The sequence below is a fragment of the Gorilla gorilla genome, chromosome 9 (genome assembly GCF_029281585.2).
Source record: "Gorilla gorilla gorilla isolate KB3781 chromosome 9, NHGRI_mGorGor1-v2.1_pri, whole genome shotgun sequence".
Classification (NCBI taxonomy): domain Eukaryota; kingdom Metazoa; phylum Chordata; class Mammalia; order Primates; family Hominidae; genus Gorilla; species Gorilla gorilla.
In genome coordinates, this window is record NC_073233.2 from 78588930 (window position 1) to 78605794 (window position 16865).

General features: G+C 52.7%; 1 protein-coding gene across 2 annotated transcripts in view; it reads right to left on the reverse strand.

The window, feature by feature from the left end:
• Positions 1-16865, reverse strand: part of SHANK2 (SH3 and multiple ankyrin repeat domains 2) — a 691655-nt gene that overhangs the window by 183896 nt on the left and 490894 nt on the right. For both annotated transcript variants that reach the window (XM_055356048.2, XM_055356047.2), the window contains exons 17-18: positions 9689-9771; positions 7932-8056 (exon numbers count right to left, since the gene is read on the reverse strand). In XM_055356048.2, coding sequence (XP_055212023.1) covers positions 7932-8056; positions 9689-9771 — 208 coding nt within the window. The remainder of the gene's footprint in view (positions 1-7931; positions 8057-9688; positions 9772-16865) is intronic.

The window sequence follows — 16865 nt, forward strand, 5'->3', positions numbered from 1 at the left end:
TCAGCTGGTGTTTGGCCTTTAACTTGGTTATTAAGTAGCCATTCAAAACCATCTAAATAAGAGTGGAAGAAATTTTGGGGATGGGGTGGAGAGTTCCTAGACTGGTCATCAGGTCCACCAGCAGGACATGTGACAAAGTCTCTCACAATACCCCAAAAGGCAAGCTAGAGAAATGTGAGCTGTGTGATGTGGCTGAACCACTAAACCCAAGGGATGCTGGCACCAGGCAAACCACAACAGGGCTCTGGCCTTGGCCCTGGGATTTGCTGCTAGAGGGCAAAGTGGGCATCAGGAATAGGAATTCCAAGGTGATCTAAAAGCCAGACCCATGCCAACAGAGAATTGTACAGGCTGGTAAGTGCTCTGGGAGCAGTGGTTTGAGCCAAAGGAGGAGATATGCCTGCCAGGGACTTTGGAGGCTGGCGGGTGGGGTGGGACAGGTACCTGTATTAGTGATGTTCCCCACAACAGAGGCACAAGGAAACCACGGCTCATGTACTCTTGGCTGGAAGTGTCCGACGTACTTGGCACATGGTGGGTGTGCCCTGTGACTGCTACATGCTTCAAATAATAGTGGTAACAAACATCAGTCATTATTATAATATTATTATCCCCGTTTGTTCAACTAATAGCCACTGGTTTCCTCTTCTGAGTCAGGCATCATTAATGATGATGAAAGACAAGATGATAATCAATGACAAATACTGACTGAGGCCGGGTGGGGTGCATGCATCTTTAGTCCCAGTGCTTCAGGAGGCTGAGGTGGGAGGATCATTTGAGGCCAGGAGTTTGAGACCAGCCCAGGCAACAAAGCAAGACTCTGGCTCTATAAAAAAGTAAAAAAGTTAGCTAGGTATGGTGGTGCGTGCCTGTAGTCTGAACTACTTGGAAGGCTGAGGTGGGAGGATCTTTTGAACCCAGGAGCTCAAGGCTGCAGTGAGCTGTGATTGTGCCACTGCACTCCAGCCTGGGCAACAGAGCAAGATCCTGTCTCTAAAAAGGAAAGTTGATTGAATGCCAGCCCTGTGCTCAGCGCCTCTGACCAGCAGTCCAGTGCTGAGAGACCAGCTCAGCACAACCACCCATTTTATCAACAGGAATACTGGGACCCAGCAAGCATAATGACTGATCATGCTGCATCTGGACTTCATTTTCTTTCCTTTTTCTCTTTTTTTTGAGATGGAGTCTCGCTCTGTCACCCAGGCTGGAGTGCAGTGGCGCGATCTCGGCTCACTGCAAGCTCCGCCTCCCAGGTTCACACCATTCTCCTGCCTCAGCCTCCCGAGTAGCTGGGACTACAGGCGCCCACCACCACGCCCGGCTAATTTTTTGTATTTTTAGTAGAGACGGGGTTTCACCATGTTAGCCAGGATGGTCTTGATCTCCTGACCTCGTGATCCGCCTGCCTTGGCCTCCCAACGTGCTGGGATTACAGGCGTGAGCCACTGCACCCGGCCTGGACTTCATTTTCTTTCCTCCAAGTAATATTTAACTCTGAAGCTGTGGGGATTGACCCTTGAGCAGCGAGCTCTAACAACTGTTCTTCACACCAGCTTGGTTGCAAAGTCAAACATGCTAGAGGCCACTTCACATTTCTCAAGTCCCATTTTAAAATACCAGCCCAAGAAACATATAATTTTTTTCAAGACAGAGTCTTGCTCTGTTGCCCAGGCTGGAGTGCAGTGGCACGATCTCGGCTCACTGCAACCTCCCCCTCCTGGGTTCAAGTGATTCTCCTGCCTCAGCCTTCCAAAAAAAAAAAAAAAGAAAGAAAATGAAGTCCATATTCAGCATGATCAGTCATTAGGCTTGCTGGGTCCCAGTATTCCTGTTGATAAATTGGGTGGTTGTGACAGTAGCAGAATCACTTGAGATGAACTGGGCTCTCAGCACTGGACTGCTAGTCAGAGGCGCTGAGCACAGAGCTGGCATTCAGTCAACTGGGATTAACAGGCACACGCCACCATGCCCAGCTAATTTTTGTATTTTTAGTAGAGACAGGGTTTCACCATGTTGGCCATGCTGGTCTCGAACTCCTGACCTCAAGTGATCTGCCTGCCTTGGCCTCCCAAAGTGCTGGAATTACAGGCATAAGCCACCACGCCCGGCCTTACGAGACACTCCCAGGGTCTCCGAGGAAAACACCAGGGCATCCCTCTTAGCATCCTGACTTAAATACAAACCACAAGTATAAAGAAGATCCACGCCCTCTCTCGTGCAAGTATTTAATACGAGGAAAAAGTAATTAGCAAACTCGAGCACCACTTTTCAAGGATGAAGGATACTGCCACCTGCTTTAACTGCAAGGGAAAACCTATTTGGATAAATTAACACAAAAATGAGATTGGCCACTTCAGGGCCAAGAAAACAATCACAAAAACCATAGGCGTCATCAGAGCCCTGCAGCAGGTGGGTAAGGAATGGCCCCGGGAAATTAATTAATGCCCAGGAAGGCTTTTTTCCTCTGACAGCAAACAGCACTATCTGTGCCAAGGGGGCTGGACATTTGTCTCCTCTGTGAGATAACTTTCTTCTAAGACACAGTTTCCTATGTATGAAATGGATACTTTTCAAAATATGAATACTTCGATTCTAGGAAATCTGAGAGAAACATCTGAAAGAAAGAGAAAATAACACAATCTCACCACCTAGGGGTTAATATTTCCTTTCCTTTTTGTTTTCTATTCTATGCCTATACTGGGGAAAGATGGTATTAGATGATATTGTGCTGATCATTTTGATTCTGCCTTTCTCACTAAGTAGAATGTAACCTTTTCTGGTTGGTATTAAGAGCTCCTTGTAAACATCATTTTTAATGCTTTCTTATGAATACACAACAGATGTCCACTGCCACTGAACCATTCTCCTATTAGCCCCGCCCCCTCCCTGCCCCAACTCCTTGTTTTTGCCACACTGTAATTGCTACCTGTTTTTTTTTTTTTTTTTTTTTTTTGAGACGGAGTTTTGCTCTGTCACCCAGGCTGGAGTGCAGTGGTGTGATCTCGGCTCACGGCAACATCCGCCTCCCGGGTTCAAGCGATTCTCCTGCCTCAGCCTCCTGAGTAGCTGGGATTTCAGACATGCACCACCACACCCAGCTAATTTTTTGTATTTTTAGTAGAGACAGGGTTTCATCATATTGGCCAGGCTGGTCTCGAACTCCTGACCTCAGGTGATCCACCCATCTTGGCCTCCCAAAGTGCTGCGATTACAGGCATGAGCCACCACGCCTGGCTGACTTCTACCTGTTTTTTAAAAAATTATTCCCTTAGCATGGATTCCTAGATGTAAAATTCCTGGTTCAGCTTTATGGCTCTTGTTACATACTGCCACATTGATTTTGAAAACATTTATGGCAACTTATGCTTTCCCCCAGCAACACATGAGTGCTGTCACCAGCAAGGAGTATAGTCACAAAAAAGTATTTGCTAATTTGAAAATAAAACAGTCACCTCACTGCTTTTCTTTTTACCGTTTGCCCATTTATACATAAAGCACATCAAGGTGTTGTTCAGGCATCTTTGAGCCATGACATTACAGAGTCAGACAATGTGGGTTGGAATTCCACCTTCTCCACTCACCAGCTACATGGCCATGTAGTTACTGCACCTATGTACCTCAGTTTCCCCATCTGTAAAATGGGGAGGAACACACATGCTATATGGATGACTGTGAGGGTTAAGCGGGGCACTGCAGGGCTTGTAGGGCTTGGAGATCCAGCTCAGCTGCTATAAACAAGGACACAGGCTTCTTGGGACATTTGTTGCAAATGTTGTTTGTCCTCTGCCTGCCTGCTGTTGAGTTGAATTGTAAGGATGTCTCAGTTACAGGATATTTTAGATCACAAAAGTCATTCAAGAAACAACATTTAGGTTGTCAAACAAGGGGTTTGTGGAAGACAGTCCTAGTCTTAAGACTAGGAGATTAACGCAGCACCTGCTTGTGTTTGGGTCGAGGAGACTTTAGTTGGCAGGCCACATCAAGAGGCTGGAATGTCAACTTGCACTGGGCCAGTGGGTCATCACCTTGCCTGCCTGTTGGGACCCCCGGCATCACCACTGCAGCTTTCATGGATGCCCAGCTCTCGTCTCATGATTCTGATTCAGGGCGTGTGGGCTGGAGACAAGGTTTCTATAACCCTCAGGTGACTGACGCCCAGCCAGGTTTCACTGAGTGAGACCTACACTGAGCCCTGCATGACATCCAAGTGGCGTCCCCACCTCCACATCTCCTTACACACTTGATGCACTACCGTCATCCAGGAACCACCCACATCCTCCTTAGCACATGTCGTGAACTTCAGAAGCAACCTGTGATCTCTCCAGCCCCATGTTGTGGGAGTGAAGGGGCCTAATAAGGGCCATCTCAAAGAGACAGCAGACAAAGTCTTCAGCAAACTCTTACGGCAGGCTCTCTCTCCCTTGAAACTCTCTGGTCTCAGCTTCCTGACAAGCTCTAATCATTATGAAAACCAGTTTGGACTGGGTTTCCTGTTGTCACCAGAGGGACGTGGGCCTCTGTCACTCCTGGCTGGTGGAGGCCCCATCCTCACCTCTGACCTGCATAGAAAGAAACACCTGCCCTGCTTCTCTCGGGGGCTGTCACTGCTCCAAGCCCCGGCTTCAGCCTCCCTCAGCAGGTCCCATGGGCATTCTCTACAGGGGCATTCAACTTCCCGCCGCCCTGCCCCTCCCACGGCCTCTGAAATCTCTCTGGCTCCTTCTCCCCTGGGCTGGCTGACATTTCACAATCTGGGACGGCTTAGTGTCACTGGCTATCCTGGGAATTCCGGCACACTAGCTGATCTGAAATGGCAAATCGCACCATCCATGGAGCCACTGTGATCAAATGTCCCTACCCGTGGGACATTCACTTATCTTTCACGTCCACCTCTGAGGTGAACCTTTTATTATGACACAGCTTAAGTGATAACATCTATCTGTCTCATGAGACTCCCGATTTGGAGATAGCTCAAAGCCTTTGATTGTGGTTGGGAGGGTCAGGGGGTGGTCAACCAAGGAACAAAAACAACAGCAAAAGAACAAACTCTTCCCAAAAGCTTAGGTAGGAGAGAAATAAATTATACAAGCTAAGTACCCAAGAAAGTCATGCACAGCAGGAAACTGTGACAGGCACCAAGGCCGAGAGCCGGATGGCCACGTCGGGGCATTCTCACAAAGTTAACGAGGGAAAATGAAGTTCTAGAGATGCCAAAGACATTAAAAGCCAACATTCACTTCAAAGGGTGCCCATTGGTCCAAAAGTTCAAACCGCAGCATGCATTTTTAAAGAGAAAATAAAAATCTGTCACACTTTCGAGGTTCTTTCAAAATAGCAGAGAGAAAGGAAGGCTTGCCAAGGGCTGCTTGGGGTAAGGAAGACAGAATGCCTGCATTTTGGGCAGCTTTTCACGTGGAGACCTTGCACCTCACCGAGAGCTCAGAAACCCCACTGACTCTAGGACTGGCTGCTAACCAAAAAGAAAATTCACGTGAGACATGTGAGGCTATTTCACACCATCCCTCCAAGGTCAAAGCTCTTCACTAAAAATAGAGAAACATGGTCTGTTGGAACAAACACGCACCTATTATGCGATACATGATTTTAATATTCCGGTGGCAAAATCCAGTCACTAGGAACACAACTCAATGGAATTCTCAGTCTTAAGCCCCTAGAGGAGAATTTCTGAGTCCCAGAGGCAGCTGTGGACATGAACTGGGAGGAGCCAGGATCGTGTAAGGGTCCAGTTGCCTGCACCCCGCACCCTCATTAGTGTATGACTGGTGTGGAGCAGCCTCGTAGGGCTGTGGAGGGCCCAGTGCTCCTTGGGTCATCTGTGATAATCATAATGCAGGCGCAGCCCTAATGCATCTCAGGACCAGCCATTCCTAGAATACTGGAAGTCAGAGGTTACCCAGAAATAAAACCTGCCCCAAAATGGCAAATCTATTTGCATATCAGAGGTTAAAAGCAATGTCAGAGGAGGTGCTTAGAAACAGAAGTGTGGAAACTCTCAAAGCTCCAAATTTCCACAAAGGCTTCAAACCAACAGGACAGCTCCACCTTCTCAGCCCCACCCAGGCGAGCGTTGCAGCCACAGACAGCAACATCTTCTAACCCACTGCAGCTCTGCTCACTGGGCAAGTGCAGGGCCCACACACGTGCCTCAGCAGGCCACGTTTCTCTTATTGATGAGTTTATCCAGGAAACAGTCCAATGAGCTGAACAACGGGGGTTGGTCTTGCATCTGCAGCCCTCTTTTATTATTGAAAATCAAGAACCAAGAGTGACCTATTTCAACACCACCCCCCCCACCCTGCCTGTCACATGTGCACACACTCTTACACCACCTATAGACTTCAGCCCTGCTGCTAGGCCCAAGGCCACGCCCCCCCAACACACACACACACACACACACACACACGAAGGGGACTCACATCCCAACTGCATCTTACAGAGGATGATTCAACCCAGGCCCTCTGCATTTCCATGAAGGTTACAAATCGAGTTAGCCCACGAAGCCACGGCGGGCTCCGGTCTCTGTCATTCTGGTGGTGCACCCGACAGTTTCAACACACAAGAACCCAAATAAGCTCATTTCTCATTCAAACCAGGTTCTGATTGGTCAATAATAATTTAAATGCATCTTCCAGCAAATCAAAGAGATCAACATGAGGCACTCAGAATAAGTTTAAGCACCTGCTCCATCTTACCTGGCTCTCCAATAGTCTCTTCCCTTCTGACTTTCCATTGTCCCCTAATAGTCCTGTGGATCTCTAAGGAGATCACTAGCAGAATCATAGCATGAACAAGAAGCTTGGGAGCTTAGGCCCGATTGGGAGAAATGATTGCGGGTAGCCCTCTCACCACGGGTGGAGATGTGGGCTCCTCATTTACAGAACGAATGTCTGTCTGGCCGGCCCAATGGCAGGGACCACCAAATGGCTGGCTGGATGCCACGTACCCACCCCTTCCACCTGCATGTGGAGTTCTGATGTACACGAGGCTGGGCTCAGGGTGACATGGAAGAGCGCGTGCATCCAAGAAATGCGCACTCCCAATGAGGACCATTCGAGTCTACTGAACCTTTAAAATATCATCTTTTTCAACCTGTAACATTCTTTTCTTCTTCCTACTTCCAAAGAGTCACATGTTCCTTTGCATAACAAGGTTAAAACTGAACACCTAAACTCACAAAAAGGCCACGTGATCAGATGTACTGGGGCCTCCAAACCCCTCGCACACACCAACGTGCCAATCCTAGAGACTGTTTGCAGAGCTGGAGCACTCAAACCTCTATTCTCTAAAGGAAGAGAATGCTCTTTCCTTTACAGTACCAGCAAAAGTTCATTTTCAAAGCATCTGAATTCCTAAGTTTCCTTTTTGCACCATCGACACCAGCCATCCCTCTTGCTTGGGCTCCTTGGTCTTGGAAGGCCATCGTCCATCTGACGGGGTGGTTACCACAACCTGCAAATCTACAAGCTCTTAGCCATCAATGTTACAGACCTCACGCCAGCAACTGCCACACAAGAGTGCTTGCCGACTCACCCATAGGACACAAGAAGGGACGATGACTCCTCTTGGTGCCTATTTAGTCACAACTAAACCACCCACAGGTCTGCACATGTCCCCAACATCATGGTGACCACATGCCTCCTCTTTCTACCTTCTACTTCAAGACCAATGACCAAATTCCACAGACTTTTCCTCCTTCCAACGGGTTACGGCCAAGGCCTCCAAGACAAGCCCAACACCAGGTCCACAGGCAGTGGCACCCACGGTGGGAGAAACTGACCAATGAAAGTTCATGGCAGCCTCCACAAGCACCCCCAGACTGGGCCTCATGGCTGTGCTGCCAGGACTATGACCCTCTCCCCGAGAGTCGGCGCTCTCCCCAAGCAGAAAGATACAGACACCTGTGTCCCTACCTCAATCAAGAAGTCCCCGGTCCTTAGTCCGGCTTGCCACGCCACCCCACCTTCATCCACGGACTCCAGGTACTGTAGGGCTGGGAATGCCGGTGTTGGTGTGAATTCTTCAATGGGTGTGTCAGCTGGGAAGACAAGCAGCACCTGGTTACAACCCTGGGAGATGTCTTCCAAGTTCACATTGCCTGACCTCCCCACGGGACCCCAGGAGGAAGTGGGCCCACTCATCTCCCATTGCAGGTGGCTAGTCCAGGCCAACTTTCCCCCAGGAAGGGCTTGAGATTCATACTCATGGGCTGATGCAACTCAAGCAATGAAGTCAACTGCACCTTGGGGCCGCCATCATATTTCTTGGCCTCTCTGCTGAAACCACAGGATAATGTGCTCTGTGGTACATGTCTACACGCCTGTCATTTTCTTTAAAAGCATCAGTGACTAAACATTTTCGGTTCTAAAAATGGAAAAGTTCCTCCCCTGCCACACAGAGCTACAGAAACACCACACTAAACCACTTGCCAAATTTACATCTACGTAGACTCGCAACCAAGGGAATTCAACTTGGAACGCGGACGGAACATCACGCTGACCCAGTGGGTGGCTACAGATTTGGAATGTGCTCATGAGTCCTCTCTACAGGGAGTCCAGGCCTCTGTGACCACTCTGTGTGTGACCAGTGTCCCTGGGCACTGGCATGTGTGTGTGTGGGTGCTAAACCACTACTGCCCAGCACAGTGAGGCTTGGCTTCTGGGGCCCCACACAGCTGCCAGGTGCAACTCCAGGGCAGGAGATGGACTTTTCTAGGCAGGCATGAGTGGCCAGGGGTGGGTGGGTGTGGAGATAAAGATTCCAGCAGGGGGAGGGGAGAGCAAATCACACAGACAGGCGTGGATGCTCTCACTGAGACAGATGCATCTGCTCTTTCTCTCTCTGGACAGCTTGCTATCGAGCTGCCTGAGTCTGAGGCAGGTGGGCATGCCAGCCGGGGAGGAGGCCTCCTGCAGCACAGGTGCTGGACCCCTGGCACAGCGCGTAAGCTCCAAGATGAAACTTCCACATGGCTGAGCCACACACGCAGTGGGTGGATGTCCCCTCTCATGGGGAGGCGATGCCATTTTGTTTTCTTTTGGAGGGGAAGCTGCGCGTGCAGGGTGACTGGCAGGTGCACCGCCATGGACTGCATTCCTGAGCCTCCCACGATGGGCCACGTAACATGTGTGCTGCCAGCTCAGTCCACGGCAGAGGGGACCATCTTGTCACATTCCCCTTGCAAAGTCACCTTAGAGGTGAGCACACAAATGCCTGCCGCCCTTGGAGCCAAAGCCCACTCCCAGAATGGGGCAGTTTCCAGGTGCCTGAAACTCAGGCCCGGGCAATCCTGGGGATTTGAGACCCAGAGCTCTGAGGGTAGCCACAGTCTGGCTCAACTAGAACACAAAATACTGACCACCCCATCATTTAAAAACAAAAGGTAGGAGGGGCAGGAGGGAGAGAGAACCCATTCAGAACAACATCATCTACAGAAAATTAAAAACATTCCTCAAGGAAGCCCTAACGTTTTCTGAGTAAGGCACAATGTGAAGGAACATGGTTGTCTAGCAACCGAGTGCCCCCAGGAAAAATGCTTATTTAATGCTTATTCCTGAGCTGGGGAACGTTTTTCATGCAGGCGTACACACACACACACACACACACACACACACACACACACACACACACAACATGGGAACATATTCAGGCTCGGAGCTGCTGCTCTTACCTTTGGCCCCTCGAAGCACGAATCCAAAGCCCTCATTGTCTTTTTTCTGCAGGACCACCGTCTTCTCCTCAATAATGCAGTCACTGTAGAGAGAATTCCGGGGACAGCGACCATTATTGTAGCCCGTCATCATCACCGCGGCCGCTCCTCCGCCGGGGACGTTCATCATCATAGCCAATTAATCACCCCAGCTCGCCAGATCCAGGCAGCATGGAGGAAAGGAGGCAGCGAGGGTGCAGGAGGAGCGAAGGAAGAGGGGGGTGGCTACCGGGATAGGCGAGCGTGGCACAATGAGACTTGCAGGGTGGGGGCAGGCAGAGCCGGAGCCAGCCGGAGGAAGGAGTCATACATGGTGGGGCGGCTGCCGGAGGGATGGCTGAGCTGGAGGCTCAAGGGGGGCTGGCCAGGACGCCGCCCAGGGCAAAGAAAGTAAGTGGCCCGAACGGCGGCGGCGGCAGCGGCGGCCTCAGCAGCGGCGGCGTCGGGAATGAGCTCCTCCGGCTTGTCCCGACCACACGCATCTTCCAGGGAAGCCCGGGAAAATCAGCCAGAGGAGAAATGAGGCAGCAGTTTTGTTTTGCTTTTCCTTGAAGGGGCTTTAAAATAAAATCAAATCCTATCTGCTCCCCGCACGAGCCGGCAGCAGGCACCAGAGACGCAGGGACCTGCGCGTCGCATCCAGCGCCCCCTCCCTCTCCCGTCCCGGCGCCGGCGGTGTGCGGCAGGCAGGAGCCCCCACAATCATCTGACGAGCCCACAGTGCGCCCGGCGGCTGCCTGGGCGTCATCCCGCGCGAGCATCCGCAGGCTGGGCTGGGAGCGGGCGGGGAGGGGGAGCGGCTGGGGCTCTCTCTGCATCCCCCCCTCCAGCATCCCCCCCGGTCCCTCGCAGCCTCGGAAGGTGGCCGGTGGCCGGTTGGGGGCGGGGGGCGCTCCCTGGCAGAGGACTCAGGACATTTCGGTGTTAAAGCCCCTGAGGACACCGGCCCCCTCTGGGGATGATGAATTCATTGCTGGGGAACTGGAGGGGGTATGTGGCTGCCCCTTTGAGATGACAAGCTAAAGCCACAACTGCGTGCCTCTAGCCATGGCTTTTTTTTTTTTTTTTTAAGGAAAGAAACCAAAAAAGCTCCAACTTTGCTCTAGTGGCCACAGTGTCCTCTCGCTTTTCCTGCTGGCACTCGCCACATGACCATCCAGCCCCCGAGGCACCCAGAGTGTGTGGGACGGTGCACTGCTCAGTGAGCCTCCAGGCTGCGGCTGAACTGTCCTCCACCCCTACCTTCTGGGTGGCCTGCGGGGGCAGAAGGGGAGTGAGATGAAGGCTGCTGGCACTCCGTAGGACTCTGCTGCTGCCCGGAAGTTAGTGGGGAGCTGGGAAGGCCTCTGCGGAGGGGAGCGGGGAAGGGAGGGAGGCAGCGTGGAGGGAGGCCTCTGCAGGGTCTTGCGGGGCTGTGTGTGAGCCTCGGGGGTGAGGAGAAAGGACACCAGGCCAGGGGCCCAGCCGGAAAAAGCTGCAGATGGGTCATGAGGAACCCACCAGGCCCCCGTCGCACAGGGGCAGTCCCAGGGATGCAAATTTCAAACAAGGCCATGTGCTGATGGACTCTTGGTCCCAGAGGAGTGTGGGTCAGCTCTGCCTGGCACCAGTACCAGGTTCACGGTCTACAGGAAGCACAGGGCCCCAGGTGCAGCCAGCTGGTGACAGCACAGCCACCCTGGATTGGGGGGCCCTGGGGAGGAGGAGGGACGGGGCAAACGTGGATGACAGGGCTCAGCATCCTGGACAAGGGACGAGCAGCGGCCCCTCGATCCTCCCATTTTACAGATGAGGCTGGTGAGGCTCAGAGAGATCGGAGGACCCAGCTAGGGAATGCGTGCTCTTCTCACCACTCCACGCACCCACCCCCGACAGCATCAGAGGGTTGTGCATGGAGGCATGCTGGGGTGACCCTGTCTTCCAGGAATAGCCCAGCATGAATGATAGCTTCACAGCCGAAGACCAGGACAATCCAGGTGACTGGTCACTCCCGTTGTCAGCAGCTGGGAGGGGGGTTCTGGCCCCTGACCTTCCTTCCCCTGCCCCCTCCCCAGAGACAGCCTGCTAAGTGCAGGGAGGTCCACTCTGGGGAACTCGGTCACAACTGTGAGCCCCTCTTGGCTCATGCCTGGAAGCCCACTTACCCTGCTCAGGGCCACCAGACAAGGGCTGACACAGGGTCAGAGGTCCAGGACCCTGGGAGCCTGGGGGTGAGGTCACATGGTTATTGTGACCTTTAGAAAATGATGGGGCTCTCTAAACCTCAGTTTCCCTGCACAGCAAGAGTGGGTAAGAACAAACCTACAGGCCTCTTGGGATCACCATGGGGTCAGATGAGGCCATGCCATGCTGGTGTGGTGTAATAGGAGGCCTCAGGCCGCTGTCCCTGTAACGGCTGCCATTAACCTCCAGCAGGCCTGGTAGGCGGCCAGGACTCTGCAGCCCTAAGGAGGCTGAGCAGGGAGAGCTGGGGCTCTACTGCCATGGATTGAGGGGTCCATGAGGCATTGATGAGCAGACCCTCTACCAGGTCCCTCGACCTGTCTCCACGGCCCCCCACAACGAGAACACAGACTTGTGTCCCTCATGGGAAATGCCTTCTAGTCACCACCCATTTTCCCTCTGAACTCCTGAAAGGGGAGTCAGCCCACCCCGGCCCCATGGCTCACTCACGGCTGGGCAGGCGCAAGCTGTGTGACCAGCCTGTGTGTCTCCCTCATGGAAGGTTCTCTAAAGGCCAAGGCTGCCAAAGCCAAGAGCCTCTGCTCAACCCTGCTGTGCACCTGCTGTCTGCAAGAGGAGCTGTTGAGGGTGACCGCCTCCCTGAAACCCTGGAAGGATGATGCCAAACCCTGGGGTCTGGAGCTCAGGGCCCTGCACTCTCCCTGGGGACACATGGGCTGATCAAGTCCATCTCCACCCAGCTCCAAGGGGAACCTGTCATGCGCTCCAGGCGTGCTCACTTGCACTGCTGGGCAGCTCCTCCTGCAGTGCCCAATGCCATCCAAACCTTGCATCTCCAAGATGACCCAGACAACTTCCTGCCAGCATACCCTGCGACGGGAACTTCTTAGGGCCAGGAGGGCTGCCCAGACACTTGCTAGCTGTCTTCCATAGACCAGAGAAGGGCAGGGGCATTCCAGTGTGGCTGGTGGAGGCACAGGCTTTGGCATCACACGGAGCGTGGTTCAAATCCCAGCTTTGCTTTGACCCCAAGGTCACTGACCTACCAGGCCCCAGAGCCTGCTCTGCAAAATGAGAACAATAAGATGCACCTGATGGGTCCTGAGCTGGAGGCTGTGGAGTCGTGCATCCATGCCTCAGAACCAGCCCAGGCAGGCAGCACATGTTCATAACTCCAACAGTTACAAGTGGGATCCCTGTCTGCACATGCCACCCTCTCTTCCCCGGACCCCCTTCCTCCTACAGGGACCCCTCTGATCTCGACATCCAAGGCTAGAACCTTTTCAGTGATTCCTAATGCACCCGAGAACTTAGTTTTTTAAAATTAGAGATGGGGTTTTGCTCTGCCACTCAGGCTGGAGTGCAGTGGTGCCATCACAGCTCACTGTAAGTTTGAACCCCAGGCAGTACGTGATCCTCCTACCTCAGCCTCCCAAGTAGCTGGGACTACAGGCACACACCACCATGCCCAGCTAATTTTTAATTTTTTTGTAGAGACAGGGTCTCACTGTGTTGCCCAGGATGGTCTCAAACTCCTGGCCTCAAGGGATGCTCCCTTCTCGGCCTCCCAAGGTGCTGGGATTATAGACGTGAGCCACCACACCCTGCTCCATCTGAGAATTTTCTAGCCCACACTTGTAACTGTGCAAAGATCTTGCCCCAAGACTGTAATGGCCCTGTCCTGTTTACTCAGTAAAACACCAAACTGCTTAGTCTCTGACATTAAGAAAGACTGTTTCTAACTTCTCTTTCCGGCATTGTTTCAGGATCTGAACAGCCCCCACTCCCCACCCACCATGACCCCACCTCACTTTCACTCGCAGACAGACATGGGTTTGAATTTCAACCCAGACATTGACCACCTTGACTACTTACAGCCTCAATTTCCTGACCTGCAAAGTGGGGGAGAAACCTCTGGCTTGTAAGTTTTAGGAGGAGCAAGTGAGGCGATGCCCAGTGAATGCCCCATGAGCAGGAGGCTCCTTGTAACCAGGGGAAGCTGCTCTTCTTAGCATCCCCATCCATCTTCTTGAGCTGGGTGACCCTGGAGAAAATGTCCCCTCTGAGCTTGTCTCTTGTGGGGGAGGGGACATTTTCTACAGGGTCAATGGGGGCAGTGACCTCATCCTGCAGACCACCCCAAATGCCCACAGCACCCCGCATAGGCCAGGTGCCCCATGTGTGCCCAGAGGGGATGCAAAATGGGTATGAACTCAAGTCAGGATCAGAGCAGGGAGAAACGGATGTTGGGTGGGAGGTGGGCGAAGGATGACTACAGGGTTTCGAGTAAAAAGGCACCAGAACAATCCCTGGATTCCTAGTTAAACCCAGAAGGTAGACTCAGTGCTGCAGAGGACCTACGGCATGCACCTGGCTTGGCCCAGGAAGTCAGAGAGGAAACAGAAGAGGCAGCCCCAGGCCCTTAGAAACTTTGAATGTTTTGGGGAATTCATGAAAAGCAATGGGACACTCTAGAAGAGTCATTCCTTGAAAGGAGCTGCAGTCGCTGTGTCTGAAAGTTGGAACTTGGCTGCACCCCCCATCCCCATGCAATCAGACAGGGGGGTCTCACACGCAGGCCTTAGGAAGGGGCCTTTCTGGAGACAAGAAACCCTCAGAGGCTCCTTCTGCTGGTTCATGAATCTAAAACCTATCCCAGGATGACAGCTGCGGCTGGGTCCAGAAGTTGTGGCATTGAGTTCTGTGTGCTGCCCTAGAACTGTGCTGAAGTCCCTGTGAACCAGAGTCTGCCCTGACCTTGGCCCCTGCCAGCCTGCCCTGCCCCTGCACCAGCAGACCCACTCTCCACATGCAGATGAGATGCACTGCAATCCAGTTTCATGGGGAAATGACCGAGGCGCCTGCACGTTCCCCACGCTGCTGTTGGGACAGCCTTCTCCAAGCTTGTCTCACCCCCTAACCTGCTCACTGACCACATGCCTGAAGTAGGCACTGTGGGCTCCTTGTAAGCAAATGCCATGCCCTGATCCTCTGAGTATCTCCATGCAACACAACATCGACCCGTGCTTATTGATTGAACAAAAAATGTAATCCAGCGGTGCACTCTCCAAATGTTTTCTGAGCTAGGTGGAAGGGCACTTTGACATGCCCCAAATGAACCCTCTTTTGCCAACATCTGCTTGCAGCAGGAGCTGTGGAAGGTGAAGGGGGTGGGCAACCAGTCCCACCAAGTACAGCTGTGCAGGTTGTGTACTGTACAACTATGGAGGAAACCATTGCCATCATGGCCATCACGGCACAGGTACTAATGGTAATTTCGGCACAGAAGGAAGAAAAATGTCTTAAGGAAGGGGCAAGCACCTTTTCCTAGTTCAAACAAAGATGGGGTCTAGGCTGCCCTGGCCATGCTGCCATGGAGAATGCAAGAGGTATCCCTATGGGAGCCATATTGGCTTCCCAGAGACACAACTACCTCCATGTTGATGCCCTCCTGGGAGCCACTTGGAGGAGAGAGCATCAAAGGTTTGCCTGTTTCTGCTCACCCACGGTCCCACTGTATGCTGCAAGAGAGCTTACGGAATACACTTGGAGCACTTAGCACCTTGAAGCAAGACAGGAGGGTTGTGGAGACCCAGGGATGGCCATGCAGCAGGCCCCAGAGGTCTCTCCCCGCTGGCAGGCCTGAAGATGCTCCTGGTGACTGCCTCGCAAGATCACAGGTGGCCACACACCCTGTGGCTTTTAGCAGTGGCCCGGGTTCCCTTTCTCCCACTGGGCGCCATGACAGACTCACAGGGAAGGCTGCGCATTCCCTGGTCCAGCGGGCAGCAGGTGCCAGTGATGACAGTTGGCGTTTAGGATCTGTCAGTCACTTTAACAAGCTCCCCTGGCAGCAGCACCTGATCCTGGAGGTGATGTCCATTTGGAGGCACGGGAAGCCAGGCCTGAGCTGGCCCAGACGTATGGGCCTGAGGGGCTCTGGGTGGCTCTGTGTGCCTCCCCACACATGGGGCGGATAGATGTGGACATTTTAACTCTGAACACCAGTGTTATTGGGGTAGACCAGATGGCTTTACTCATAGCTCTCAGGATCCCAGCTGGGTCAGTGGCCCCGTCTGGTGACAGCTTTAGTTCTTCCGTGATCAGCTGGGACTAGGTTTCAAAGTTCAGAAGTAACTGGGGCCAGTGTCAAGCCGCCGTGTAAATCAATAAATCAATCCAGCTGTTACATCCTGAATACCCACTGAGAGTCAGGGGATGAACTGGGTGCTAGGCATTTAGGAAGGAACAAACCAGGCCCAGTCTGGTCCTTATAGAGTTGTCTGGTGTGGTCAGTTGAATGGTGATTCAACCCACCCAAAAAAAATGTGTCCAATTCCTAACCCCCAGCGTCTGTGAAAGTGACGACACTTGGAATTTGGGTCTTTGCAGGTATAATTAGTTAAGGGTCTTGAGTTGAGATCTTCCTGGATTTAGGGAGGGTCCTAAACCAATGACTGTGCCCTTATGCGAGAAAAGCAGAGGGAGGTTGACACCCAGAGGCAGTGCAGAGGAGGCCACGGGAAGGTGGAGGCAGAGGCTGGAGTGATGCGGAGGCTGCAGTGATGCGGAGGCTGGAGTGATGTGGCCCAGCTGAGGATCACCGAGGACTGCAGGCCAACAGCAGAGGTGGAGGAGGAAGACTCTCCCCTGGAGCCCCCGGAGGGAGCGCGGCCCTGCTGTCATCTTGGTTTTGGACCTCTGGCCTCCAGGGCTGTGACAGGTAAGTGACTTCTCTTGTTTTGAGCCCCCAGTCTGTGGTGATCGTTAGAGCAAAGGCCGGGCAAGTGAGGAAGATAAACATCAATCCACAGTCACAGAAATGTGTGCCTTCAACAGTGCAGGACGTGGTTCTGTGAGAACCATACGGGCACCTGGAAGACTTCCTGGAGGAGGAGGACTGAAGTATACATAGGAGAATGGGTTGGAGGACTGGGGAGGGGACAGAAGAGAA